Source organism: Lemur catta, chromosome 13 (genome assembly GCF_020740605.2).
Source record: "Lemur catta isolate mLemCat1 chromosome 13, mLemCat1.pri, whole genome shotgun sequence".
NCBI classification, from domain to species: domain Eukaryota; kingdom Metazoa; phylum Chordata; class Mammalia; order Primates; family Lemuridae; genus Lemur; species Lemur catta.
In genome coordinates, this window is record NC_059140.1 from 19,708,561 (window position 1) to 19,723,262 (window position 14,702).

General features: G+C 39.7%; 1 protein-coding gene across 6 annotated transcripts in view; it reads right to left on the bottom strand.

Annotated features, from left to right (window-relative positions):
- BIVM (basic, immunoglobulin-like variable motif containing) overlaps positions 1–14,638 on the bottom strand; it is a 33,088-nt gene extending 18,450 nt beyond the window's left edge. The window contains exons 1-4 of one of the 6 annotated variants that reach the window (XM_045567572.1): positions 14,274–14,638; positions 9,631–9,714; positions 7,895–8,494; positions 1,926–2,052 (exon numbers count right to left, since the gene is read on the bottom strand). In XM_045567572.1, the coding sequence (XP_045423528.1) occupies positions 1,926–2,052; positions 7,895–8,372 (605 nt within the window). In that variant the 5' untranslated portion in view covers positions 8,373–8,494; positions 9,631–9,714; positions 14,274–14,638. Of the gene's footprint in view, positions 1–1,925; positions 2,053–7,894; positions 8,495–9,630; positions 11,738–13,135; positions 13,323–14,273 lie in introns of those variants that run through there. The other 5 variants (XM_045567569.1, XM_045567566.1, XM_045567570.1 and 2 more) reach the window with 5 other exon arrangements.
- Positions 14,639–14,702: the final 64 nt, after the last annotated feature.

Consider the following 14,702-nt stretch of genomic DNA (forward strand, 5'->3'; position numbering starts at 1 on the left):
TATCACCTATTAAAATTTGGGTGTAAACTCCTAGTTGAGCTATGTACATGATTATGTGCAACTTCAGAAATAGTAGAGAAACAAAGCATTGCCTTCCATGTATTAACTTCTCAGAGATTCTTCAACTCAAACTAAAAAACATCCATTTATCACCCCCTATGTCCTTCTAAAATCCTTGAGCAAGAAGCCATGAAGTGGTGGTTCTATTGTCACAGAGGATTTTAAAAGTGAAATATACAATCCTTCCATGGCACAATTCAGTTACACTAAGTAATCCACACAATTTTCCAAATGGTCATGATTCAACAGAAAAAACTGAGGCTAATATGAACTGAAGGTAAAAGAAACAGACAATTCAATTTTAAGGAAGAAATCAGTTGGCTTTCAAATTATCTTTAACTGCTTTCTAATGAAGAAGTTAATGAGTGCCAGAAATGAAATGGAAAAACAAGACCTACCACCATTAAGCCAAATTTTAGTCTTGTCTGAAAACTTAATTACAAAAAGAAAAATTATATGTATGTATATGTATATACATGAATTTGTATATGTACATATAATATGCATATTGGTAGCAGAGAGGAAGGAAATACCTTGTCAATGTGAAATACGGCTGTCACCACCTTAATCCAGTAAACACTCTTAGAATTTCTAATTTTGGATAATCTGATACTATGCTCCTTCTGATGTGAAGCAATATGAAGTACGCAGGATCACTTAAGTAGTATTCTTGCCTAAAATGTTTAACTGGAATCTAATCAAGTCTTTATCTCCAACTTCCAGTTTACAGAAAATACTGAGTTTAGATGAATAATTTAGATAACTAAAAGGAAAAAGCAAATCGAGAAGGTAGGACATTCTACAAGATCTCTGGCCAAGTCTCCTCAATAAGTCAATCTCTACAATTTTATTTGTCAATTAAAATAAATAAATATGTCAATCTCCTAGAATTTAAAAAAGAAGGAGGGAGTAGGGTGGAGACTGTTCTAGATTAAGAGAAACCTAGGGGTCACAATAAGCAAATACATATGTGGTTCACGGTTGGGTCCCACTTCGAATAACCAGGTATGAAGATATTTTCAGAACAATCTGGTAAATGTGAATTTAGTTTGAGAATTAGCTAAGGAAATATTGTTAATTATATTAGGTATGACAGTAGTATTATGGTTAAATGGAAGAAAGTCATCTTTTAGAGAAGCGTAACTTAGGTAATTTATGGCAAAATACGATAAATATCAGTAACTTACTTGAAAATGCTTCTTCAAAGAAAAACTACATATATAACTCTATCAAAATTTTAGCATTTATTATATCTAGATAAGAATTATGTGAAATCACATACATGATTTTAATGATCAGTCAAGTCTGGGAAATACTGGCATAGTTCATTATTAATCTACTTCAAACATTCATGGTACACTTTGTTTTTTTGTTGTTGTTTTGTTTTGTTTTTTGAGACAGAGTCTCAGTCTGTTGCCTGGGCTAGAGTGCCGTGGCATCAGCCTAGCTCACAGCAACCTCAAACTCCTGGGCTCAGGTGATCCTTCTGCCTCAGCCTCCCAAGAAGCTGGGACTACAGGCATGCACCACCATGCCCAGCTAATTTTTTTTATATATGATTTTAGTTGTCCAGCTAATTTCTTTCTATTTTTAGTAAAGATGGGGTCTTGCTCTTGCTCAGCCTGGTCTCGAACTCCTGAGCTCAAACAATCCACCAGCCTCGGCCTCCCAGGGTCCTAGGATTACAGGCGTGAGCCACCGCACCTGGCCTCGTGGTACATTTTGAATATTTAGAGATCCTGGAAACAATTTTAGAACTAAAAATATTTATTAAACATATAATTTATTAATTTATAAGCCATAGGATTATTGCCAAAATATATATTTTAAAAATTAAGAAATAAAAACTGATATAACAACATTACCATCGTCTGAGGTCCAAGACTTTCCTCTGCTTGATATCTTCAAGAGGAGAATGCTGAGGACACTCCCTCTGAGATCTTCCTTTTTTATCTGAAGTTTTTTTCTTAGAAATTTGTTTCTTTGCATTGCCTAGAATACGAGAGTATAAAATAAGCAAAATTCTTAACATGAAGTAAACTGCAATGGCAAAAATTAATTATGTACCAAATTAAGAACTGCCACTCGTTCTTAAAATGATATTTGCAAACATATTACAATAATACACGTATTTTTCAAAAAGAGTCTCCTAACTTAAAGAGCAAGAGAGAATAAAAACAAAATTTTTAAACCATGAATGCTATTTCCTCTCAAGTTCTAATATTTCAATTCCAGAGCTAGTCACTAAGCAAGTAAAAGAATCAATCACAAAATCTTTAGCCACATCTAGAAAATCAAATTACCAACAGCAAAATATTTAACTAGACCACTTTCCAGAGAATGAAGCCTTTCTATAAAACAATAAAAGCACATTAATGCAACTCTATTAAAAAAGTAAAAGCTCTGGATCTAATAATGTGATGATGTAATGTTTAAAAATATCTCCAGGCCTACAGAGGCCACAAAGTGAATTAAGAATGATGCACACATGTATATTATTAAAATGCAATGTTAGCAGCAGGAACTAGAATGGAAAACATGGTCTCCTTTCTTTGTGCATGTATGCATGTATGTAGGTATGTACACACGTAAACACACACACATGCATGCACACACACACACATTCTCCAAAAAACACCCAAGACAAACAACAGTGTTTACCTATTGGGGAAGGGGGGAATAGAGAACTAGACAAAAGGGAGACAAAAGTGAGTATGAAAATTTACACTATTTAATTTTTACACTTTTTATTTCTGAATGATGCTAGTGGATTGTCCAGTCAAAAAACTATATAAATTAAAATATTAATAAATAACATCTAAGTTTCATTTCATTAAAATATAATTAACATTTCAGATAGCTATGCTCAAATACTTTAACATCTTTCATACATATTCTATTTTAAATTAAATAATAAAATCTGTTATAAAAATTAACTGAAGGCTAATATTTGTGTGAGTTGTTCATAAATTAGAAAACACAGATTATATAGATATACGCCTAGTAAACAAACATGGGAAAGGATTCATTTTAATTATTCAGGATACTCTACCATAAAACCATTTGGCATCTAAAACCAGCTGGAACTCAGGAACTATCACTAAACAAGGAATTTCTGTAAATGTTACAATACCAAAGATTATAAAGTTGTGAAACAGTGTTTTCCATTCCTTTTAATTATTCTGTCTTTACAGAGAACACGACATTTTTCATTTTTCACAGAGCTGAACAACCACTGGGAAACATGAGTAAAATCTCATTGTGCCAAATTTCCTTCACTGGTAAAAAATGAATCTTAATCAGAAGACAGAAAAATGTTTCTAACATTTTTGAGATGTCTTCCCTGCCTAATGCCTTGATGCCTGAAGTAGTTTTCCCAGCCACTTAAAATTTTAAGACTAATGAAACATCAAAATCCATGACCTCAACAGGCCCAGAGAGTGGCCTGTACTTTCCTCTGAGGGTTACGTAAGCCTGCCCGCTATTCCTTTTATTGAATCCTATGATTCCCTCAGGGATAAATGAGCATGTATGTTCCAAATGAGCATACTTCATAAAACCCCCACACTGCCACAAAGAGATCTGGTCCTACAGGCAAAATTTCATTCAATGTGAGAGAAGGAAGCTACGTCAAAGTGGAAGCTAAGTTTGAGATGGGAACATAAAAAAGCAACACCTGAACACTTTCACCTCCCGATCACATCAACTCCAGTAACCTTTGCTCACTGCCCCTTATCATTACCATGTTTCTTCTTCCATTCCTCACCCTACCCACAACATACCCGCATAGCCCAGCACCAAAAATACATATGTATTCACCATACCAGCTTTTAGAGAATGGTACGAAGACAGCAAATAAAAATAGAAAATCTTTTTTATTTGAAGAACCAAAGGACGGAGTTCTGCATAATCACCATCACTGGAGGTAAGAGGGAACCCAGAAAGAAGAGAGCCACAGAAAAGAGGAAAAAATTCTGTGCACAAATTTGGCCAAATCTTGGGCTGACCCCTGAACCATGCATGCAAAAAACAGACCCCAAAAGCAACAGAGCTAAAGCTACAAGAAATGAGCTGAGACTGGAACTGTCCCCCAGAGACAGACTTTGCAGTTTTAGTTAAACCAAATTAACTGCCTGCCAAAACCAAATAAACAGAAATAATAATTAACACTCTTTGGAGGAATATACCAGAGTTGCCATAACAGTCCCACTATCTAGAATACAATGCAAAATTATAGAACATGTGAGAAAACTGAAAACTGTGACTCATTCTCAAGAAAAAAGATGAGGCCAACTCTAAGATGTGCCAGAGTTTGATATTTGCAAATAAAGATCTAAAGTAGGTATCAAAACTATGCATTATGAGATAGATAAAATGCTCTTGTCATAAATGAAAAGACAGCAAATCTCAGATGAGAAACGGAAGCAATAAAAATGCAAATTCTAGAACTAAAATAAATAGATGGAAAAGATACACCATGCAAACACTCATCAAAAGAAAGCTTGGGCAGCTATATTAGTATCAAAGAAGATAGCTCTCAGAGTAATAAATATTGCCAGGTGTAATGAAGTATATTTCATAATGATAAAAGGGTCAATTCATGAAGAAGGCATAAAACTCCTAAGTGTGTGTGCACCTAATAACAGAGCTTTAAATCACATTGTTTTTAAATCAACAGAATGGAGTATAGGAAGCCTCAGGAATCTATCTCCCCACCTAGACAACAATTGCACTGGCAGAATCTGTCTGATGTAACTATTTTGGAATCTGGAATATATTCAAAGGATTGCAACTTTGGGGAAGACTTGAATAGTAAATTGTGGTTAATTTTGGACAATTTCAGCTCATAGCAAGGTAACAGCTACTCATGCCCCAGCGCAGTGGTGGGCAGCCATGCATGTCTTACTGAAGTAGCTCCAGGTAGCTTATTGGAGGCAGGCTACGCAAAAAGGACCATGACCTACAAAAATTGAAGATCTAGTCTATGGCCATACCACTCTGAATGTGCCTGATTGATCTCCTCTGATCTCGGAAGCTAAGCAGGGTTGAGCCTGGGAGGATTTGGATGGGATGATCTGTGTTCTGATTGCTGATTGCTGCTTCTGATCTTAGAGACACAGACACGTGGTGGGCAGCCATTGTTGCACCCCTCCCCACACTGTTGCAAGCCCCTCTGCCTCCAACTGAAGCAACTTCAAGAGGATTTAAAGGGCAAGCCCCCTTTAGTTTATTTTTTTTTTTCCTATTTTTGCTCTCCTTCATTATTCTGTTTTTTTCCCTTTTGGGAGCCAGACATTTAAAAGTATAGGACATTTAAAAGCAATCACATATACAGGGAAATTCTTTAGAAAGTCAGTGTGCACACCCAGGGAAAAGCACAGGCTTAAAAAAGACCAAAGAAGCCCTTAAGTTTACACCTCAGACTGATCACCAGCACAGACACAACCTACAATGATCAAAAAACAAAAACAAAATCAGCAAACGCTGGGGAAAAGGAAAATCTCATTTCTAGAATTAGTACATTACTATATTACATTTGAAAGCCCAGTTTCCAACAATAAAAATATCACAAGACATACACAAAAACTGGAAAGTATGGTTCACTAAAAGGAAAAAAAAAAATCCAACAGAAATCATATATGAATGAGCTAGGTACTGAGCTAAGTCCACCACAAAAAGACAAACACTATAATACATGATTCCACTTATATGAGATACTCAGTGTAGTCAAATTCACAGAGCCAGAAAGTAGAATGGTGGTTACCAGGCACTGAAGAAAGAGGTAATGAGAAGGTATTGTTTAATGGGTAGAGTTTCAGTTTTGTAAGAGGAAAAGAAACCTGGAAATGGATAATGGTGATGGTTGCATGACAATATGAATGTACTTAATGCCACTAAATTGTACACTTAAAAATAGCTAAGGTGGTAAATTTTATGTTCTGTGCATTTTACTAGAATTTTTAAAAATGTGATGTTTTTTAAAAAAGAAATTAAATGGAGAAAAGATAATTCCACAATCACAGTTGATGATTTTTAACACCCCTATTTCAGCAATTGATAAAATAAGACAAAAATTAAGCAGAGACACAAAAGATGTGAACACTTTCGAACACTTTGACATAATTTTTATAGATACACCCAGTGACTGCAGAATGTACATTCTTCTCAAGTGCACATGGTACATTCACCAAGACAGACCATATGCTGGGTCATAAAACAAGTGTCAGCAAATTTAAAAACACGGAGATCATATGTCCCCTGTTCACAGTGGAATTAAATTCAAAATCAATATTTTTAAAAATCCCAAATATCTAGAATTTAAATAGCATACACCTAAGTAATACATGTATCAAAGAACAAATCACAAAGGTGATAATAAAAATAAACTGGATCAAAATTTGTGGGCTACAGCTAAAGTGGCACTTAGCAATTTACAGTATTATATGCTTATGGTAAAAAAGTATCAAATCAATGATCTAAGCTTCTATCTTAATAAGTCAGCAAATGAAGAACAAAGTAAACCCAAAGTAAGCAGAAGGACATAATAAGGCACAGATATCAATGAAATAACAAACAATTGAGAAAATTAACAAAGCTAAAAGCTGATTATTTGAAAAGATGAACAAAACTGGAAAACCCTTAGCTAAACTGATCAAGAAGAAAAGAGAAAGATAAAATAAATAATCAGGATCAAGAATGGAAAAGGAGTTATCACTAAAGACCTTATAAACATTAGGGGGATAATATCAACATTAGGCCTGCAAATTTGACAACTAGATGAAATGGGCAAACTAAATTTTGTCAGAAATTAATAAGACAATTCCATAATTATAGCTAGAGATTTTAAAATCCCTCTGAAAATCCTCAGAAAACAGAGGGGAAAATATTTCCCAAGTTGTCTTAGAAGACCTGCATAGCCCCAATTCCAAAACCTGACAAAGATATTATGAAAGAAGAAAACTATATATCCATTACTCATAAATATAAAGTGAAATCTTCCTCTCAACCTTGAGAATTATAAATTTACATAACATTCAATGAAACAAATTGATTTTGTAAATGAACAAGTAGAAGCATGGAGGTTTTACAAAATCATCAGCAAAGTCTAGAAGTAAAATACAAATACTAGTTTTACCTCTTACTAGCTGTGCAAATTTGGGCAAGAGACTTATCCCCTCTAAGTGTCAATTTCTTCACCTATAAAATGAGGATAACAGTACCTAGCTCATTAAATTCCTGTATTACTGTGAGTTCAAAAGAAAATAGTGAAAAGCATTAGTGTCTGCCACAGGACCATCCCATTGCAATTGTGAGGGCTGTGCACTGCACCCTAGGTAAGCAGCATCCTCTTAAATTGTACAGTACACAACCTATGCAGTAGTACATGGAGGCCTTGCTGGGTGCTCAGAAAATTTTAACAGCAACAAAAAAAAAAGCTACAATATTATATAGCAGAAAAGAAAAGTAGGTGCTTATTCAGGAAATAAGACTTCATCTCCCTACAAAACTATGAAACAGTAGTATGTTATCCCGGCCACGTTATTAACCTTTTCTAAGCCACTGTATACTTACCTATAATACCTATATTTTACAACATTCTTGGGTTTTTCAAAGCTCTCAAAATACAAAGATTATGCTTGACGTTTCCAGTGGCAATGGATTAATGAACTAAATATCCAAGGTTACATTTTTAACTACAATGACACACAAGATGATAGCAATGATCTTTGTTCAGTGTCATACAAGGAAAATACATTTAATGGCAAGATTAAACAAGATGCAGTGATTGTTTTCTCCCTGTTGTCACTTAGGAACTTCATGGCTCCTTCCTTACCTGATTTGTGTTTCAAATTTGTGGTCACCCCATCGAATTCAGATTTATCAATTTCCCATGCGAGAGGTAGCTTGCCCAGGCTATTGGATAAGCTTTCCAAGCTGTTTTCTTCATTATAGATGATTTCTGATGCACTAGTTGGGATACCAATGTATCTTGATGAATTATTTCCAGCAGACAAAGAGGTACTATCAGGGAGGCAAGAAGAGCGGGCTGGATTTGGAGCTTTATAGATTGAGGTTGCCTGGTTGAGAAAGGCATAGTCTGAACAGATGGCATAAATTTTTTCCCGAGTATGAGTCACTGGACAACTCCATGGATAATGACCATCTCCTTTGGGACCGAAGGGTGCTCCTGAGGCACTTGTGCAGAAAGATTTTACAGCACCTTGTAGGTTCTCTTCAGGAGACTTTCTCTCAGATTTGTGCTCACCATTTCCACAATCATTTGACCTTTCTGTTTCTGCAATGTTAGGCATTGAATGTCCTGTAAAAGTTTCTGTTACTATGAAGAAGTTGTAACTCTTTTTGTTTTTTGAAAAACAACCTTGACAATTATTTACAGCATCTTATAAAAACTTGATTGCTGCAAAATGGGTTCCTAAGAAAAGAGAGGAAAAAAGAATGATCAACAATCCCCCAGGCACTACAAACAACACTAAAAAATATATCAAGTATTATTCTATGTTTTCATTGAATATTTATTTTACAACTACTATATGCCTCAAGTCATGATCACTAACCATATATTTTATTTTAAAAATTAGTTTAAATAAAGTATTAGAATAACAAGAAAGGCAAATAACCCAGTTAAAAAATGGGCAAAGTATCTGAACAGTCACTTTTCCAAAGACAACGTGGAAATGGCCAATAAGCTCATGAAAAGATGTTCAGCATCATTAGCTGTTAGGGAAATGCAAATCAAAAACACAAGGAGAAACCACCTCACACCCAACAGAATGGCTATAATCAAAAACACGGATAATAACAACTATTGGTGAGGATGTGGAGAAACTGGAACCCTCATACATTGGTAGTGGAAATGTAAAGTGGTCCAGTTGCTTTGGAACACAATTCTTCAAACATTTAAACAGTTGCCATTTGGCCCAGAAATTTCACTCCTACTCGAGAGAAATGAAAACATATGTCAACACAAGGGTTAATAGCAACATTATTCATAATAGCCACAAAGTGGAAATTATTCAAATGTCTATCAACTGATGAATGTATAAATAAAATGTGGTATATCCATATAATGGAGTATTATTTGGCAATAAAAAGAAATGAAGTACTGACACATGCTACAATATGGATGAACCCTGAAAACATTATACTAAGTAAAAGAAGCCAGTCACAAAGAACCAGATAATGCATTACTCCATTTATAGAAAATGTCCCGAATAGGCAAATCTATAGAGACAGAAAGTAGATTAGTGGTTGCCTAGGGCTGGGGACTTGGGCGTGATGGGGTTTCTTTTTGGAGTAATGAGAATATTCTATAGCTCACTGTAGCAAAGAATACATGGCCTTGTGAATACACTAAAAGCCAATGAATTGTATATTTTAATGGGTGAATTATATGGTGTGTGAATTATATCTCAATAAAGCTGTTTAAGAAATAATGCATTAGCAGTATTATTTAAAAAGCATATAGGCATAAAAGATACATGATAAATAACAGTAAAAGATTTAAGTCAATAAAAGATAGAGAATTTAAATTTTTTAAAGATTCATTACCTGACCAAAAAATAGATCCAATCAAGGTGTCACTAACTTCTGATCAGTCTCAGGAAAAACTGAATTTCAAATCTAAAATAATTCCTTGGGGAAAGAAAAAACATAAAAGTTTAAATAACAACTAAGGTGCATTCAAAGAAGCTGAAGATTTATACAAAAGGAAGTCCTTGGTGAATCAAACCATCACAGGTGATGCAGGTGCCTGGGCAGAATGTGCGGGTTTCTCCTGGCTCCAACGAGAGCAGCAGTTGAGAGATTCAACCCACTCGGGGTGATCCCTTTGACTTTTATCAGTTAAAAACTTAGAAATGAAAATAACTTCTATAGGTTGCAGAAAAATGAGTACATCAAAACCATCATACAAATACTGAAGTACAAAAACCCATGACTAATGCTGCAAGAAATAACAGAAGAGGATTTACTCAAGAGCCCCTAGGTTATCCTGATCTGTGAAGAGAAACTAATAAGGACACTGGGCGTATCTTCATATAATTTAAGGAAACAGAGTTCCATATAAGGAGACTCCACGTGAGCTAGATAAGATTCCATTTTCTTTACTTTTAAGGTATGCTTTCTCTCTATTCAAATGCTTGGGTAGTGGTTTTTTGAAAATAATTTGGGCAGAGTTTATAGCTGTTCACAGGAGCATCAGTTTGGTAGGAGCATCCCCACCAGAGGTGGAGCCTCCAGTGGTTTCATTTTGAGAACTCTCACTTGCTTTTTGGTAAAGAAATATTAAGAGCAGGTCTAGTGGATCCCTAGACAGGAAGCGCTGATGCTTTCTCCTTCTAATTCATTTCATGGTGTGGTGGTGACAGTGGAGAAAGATGCAAAGGGAAGCTCAATACCAACGTTGTGGAGACCAAACCCTGGCCTTTTTGAAGAACTGAGTTTCTCCGATTCTTAGATGTCCAAAAGTAGCATTTTCTACTTCTAATCTGTGAACTTCACCCTTTTTTTTTTCTTTTTTGAAAGCCAGGGTGGTAGATCGAGAGGTATGTTTTTGTGGTGTTGGGGTTGTGTGGTTGGGCTGTGGTAGGTCAGGAATGAAAGAGAGGATATGGTTATGGTGAGGGGCAACCCGCAAACGTTGCTGAAGTTAGTTTGGTGAGAGGAGATGAGAACATTCTAGGCACTGCACTTTTCATATCCTCATCTCAAACTTAGCTTCCACTTTGCCATGGCTTTCTTTCTCAAACCGAATGGAATTTCATTTGTGGGGCCAGCTCTCTGTATGACAATGTAGGGATTTTATGAAGTAGTCTCATTTAGAACATATATAGGACAATATTGTTATCAAAAACACAGGCAAAAAGAAATGACTGCATTTGAGCACAGAAGTTGGGGCTGAGCTTCCTGGAACTAAAGACAAGAAGGAACGTAGCACTTAATTTATAAAAAGTATAACAATCTGGTTTTGTTTGTTTGTGTTTTTCATTTATTTGCTTTTAAATAATGGTCACTGAATAAGAATGATCTCTTTGGTGGTAGTTTCACCATAAGAAAGTGAAAATCATCAACGTAAGGATGTATTTAATATTGATTGTCACTAAAAAATCAAAGTATCAAAACTTTCTCATTTGAAACAATGCTTATAAAAATTTCTCTCTGAAAATTTGTATAATATTCATAGATTTTACTATAAAAGTAAAACACATTACAGAAAAAAATTGCCAAGTACCAAAAGATATTACACAGAAAATTAAAATTATCCAAATCCCACAACCCAAATATTGCTAGTGCTTTCTTTCCATATTGTCTGTCTGTTTCACGTTTCCCCACTATAGTGAGCTCCATGAGGCCAAGGGGGCTTCTATTATTGTGTCCTCAGTACTTTGCTCAGATCTCAGCTTTCTTAAAGTGCACTAATCACAATTTATTACTGATAACAGAATCACTATGGACATCAGTTATTGTATTGTATTGTAATTATAGCCTCACGAAATTCTGAGGTATAGAGAGGCCATTTGTCCCTCCACTTAATAGCCTGCAGCTGTCACGGTTTTGTCACATCTTACATCTCCTTTTGTCTCTATACTCATTTATTTAATTTTTTTTTTTCTTTAGAGACAGGGTTGTCACTCTCTCACCCAGGCTAGAGTGCAGTGGCGTGACCATAGCTTGCTGCAACCTCGAACTCCTTGGCTCAAGATATCCTCCTTCCTCAGCCTCCTGAGTAGCTGGGACTACAGGTGCACACCACCATGCCAAGCTAATTTTTTATCTTTTGTAGATACAGTAATGCTATGTTGCTCAGGCTGGTCTCCAACTTCTGGCCTCAAGTTATCCTCCCACCTCAGCCTCCCAAAGTGCTGGGATTACAGGCATGAGCCACTTTGCCCAGCCTTTTCTCTATATTTATAAACCATTACCAATTCCATGCCCACTCCTAGCTCCCTCGTCCCCACCATGAGTTGACATTTCTAATCTGACCTGTGCATAGACATTAGAAAATATTTAGAAAATAAAGTTTTGCTAAATACATGTGATCGTAGAACTCCCCTGCCTGAAACCCTCTGCTCTTAGAACAAAGGCCAATTCCTCATCTGCCTCCCCCTCATCTATCTGGTTAGCTCCACCTCACCCTCCCCCACTTCCTCTCTGCTTGCTCCACATTACCTACCCACCCTCCTTTACTTACTTAATTCCCATTCATCTTTCAAATGTCACTTTCTGGGGGAAGCTTTCTTTGCTCCCCCAACTAGGCCAGGGCACCGGTATATTCTCCTGTACCTTTCTTGCACACATCTGTCTTACCAGGGGGGCAATTTTACACTTATATTTGTGCATGTGTGTTTACATGACGAAGGCCTGCTTCCTGGCAAGTCTGGTTTTCCTACTGTATACCCAGGGCCTAGCATTTGTAGAAGTCTCATTCAACAAGTATTTTTTAAGCGCCTACATCAGGCCAGGCATCATTGTAAGCCCTCCTTTTGATGGCCAGGTTCCCTCACCCAGGTAAGTGAGGTATTGCTATATTAAGATTTACTACTCAAAATGATTGCAGGACTTAAGGCTCCACTTATGGCTTATTCGTAAAATCATGTATTGTTTAATTGTGCGCAAAGCAAAATTTTATAAAATGGCTAGCTTTAAATGCTCCGCTAGATTAACGATTGTTAAAATCATTGAACAAATTGTTCTGCAAGATACACATTTTGTTTGTAAAGCCAATATTTCTCGCCTGGGTTGTATTCCTTTCAGGTTATATTTTAAGCTTTTTTTCTTCTGTATCAAGCTTATGAGAGAACTAAACATCTTTAAAAATTTCTTCAGGAAAACCTTCCACATGTGACAAATACTATGATCTATGTTCTGCATAGAAGGCAACTGAGACGCAGGGGCAGTTGGGTGACTTAGGAAGGGTCAATAGGTGCCCGACGGCGAGGCCATAAGCGCTAAGACCCCAGCGGGTCTAGTGTCCACCCTTCCCACCCAGTGTCCTCCCCAGTCCCTTCAGTGTCCTCCCCAGTCCCTCCAGGCTCCCTCCTCCTCCTCCTCCGACCTGTCCCCTCCGCAGGGCAGACGCCGCGGGCCTGCGTAAGGATACCGGGATTCCTCGGCGCACGGCGCCCGCAGCAAGCGCAGGAGCCCGGGGAGGCCAGGGGGGTCCCCGCCGCCCTCCTCTGCGACGCTCGCGGCGCGGCCGGGATCGGAGGCCGCCGGGACGGGGCTACAGCAGCGCAGGCCGGTCCCGGCCGGCAGAGCCAGCGTGTGCGGAGGCGGCGCCGGCCGAGAGGAAGCAGCGCTACTGCGCCCCCTGCTTGCCGCCCTCCCGCTGTGGCCCCCCGGGGACCCGCGCGCCCTCGCGCCCCTCCCGAGGCCTGGCGTCCCAGTCCCCGCACTGACCAAAGACCGCGAGGCCTCCTGGCATCTCCCCCCGCCCTCCCCAGTCCCTCGCCAGCCGGAAGGCCGGGTTGGCCACGAGGGGGACCGATTGGAATCTGCCCGGGGGACCCGGGGACGGGGACGCTAGCTCCCGAGTTAAAGGCGCCCGAGAGAGGGGGACGCGGGCACTTACTGAACCCGGGGGAAGAGGGCAGCCCCGCGATCCGTGTTTTTTAATAAACGAGTTGATATCATTAATAATGACAGTTGCAAAAAAGAAAATAGGAAAGAAAGCCCCTGCCTTGGCGCCCGACCAGGCCCTCTTTGGCACACAGAGCCACCCGGTCCGTCCGGGTTTTCGGGGCAGCTGGCGACAGGGAGGCAGGCTGAGGCGGCGCCGGGTCCGACTGCCGAGCCGGCCGGGAGGTGCCCTCCGGGCGGCGCACGGGCGACTCCCCCAGGTGACTGCCCTGGCCCGGGTGCGGCGTGCAGGGGGAGGGGACGGCCACCGCTCGCCGGGTTCCCGGACCCGGCCGAGCGTGGCGTGGAGGTCGATGCTCGAAAAGGGGCCACCGGTATCCACGGGGCAGCCTCCAAATCAAGCTTTGTGCACGAGAGGACTAGCCCCTTCTCTCCCTGGCGCTTCTCCTCCCCCTGCGACCCTGTTTTTTACCCTACTCCTTCCCGGAGGACGAGCACCGCTGCAGTGGCCTCCATTCGGACGCCACGGGGCTCCGGACAGGCGACGCTGGCTGCGCCTAGAGCAGGCGGGCGGCCGGCCGCCACCTCGGCCCCTGCGCACCGCCCTGGGGTACCTCTGGCCTGTCTGGCGAGGTCGGGTCGCTGCGGCCGCGGCGGAACCCGGCACCGGACCCGGATCACACGCCCCTCCGGTTACCCTGGGGCTGGCGTCTCTCGTCCCATCGGAGGGCGCGGGGACAGTGCCCTGGACTGCGGTTCCCCGCGACTGGTCGTCGGATGTCATTGACAGCACCTTCTTTGCAACGTGTTTTATGCCTGCCCTCTGCACGTGCGGAGGATATGGTAATCCCCCAAAAAATCTTAGTTGTGCCTCCACCCCCGCGTGCACCTCTATTGGGCATCTGCAGTATTTATCTGTTCCTTGAAAGCGGTGACCGAAAAGTAAATAAATGGGTGAAAGAGGGTAAAACCTAGCAGGATTTCCGCTTGTCCTGTCCCGAACTACATATCCCAGGGAGCCCAGGGCGCCGGGACTCGTGTCC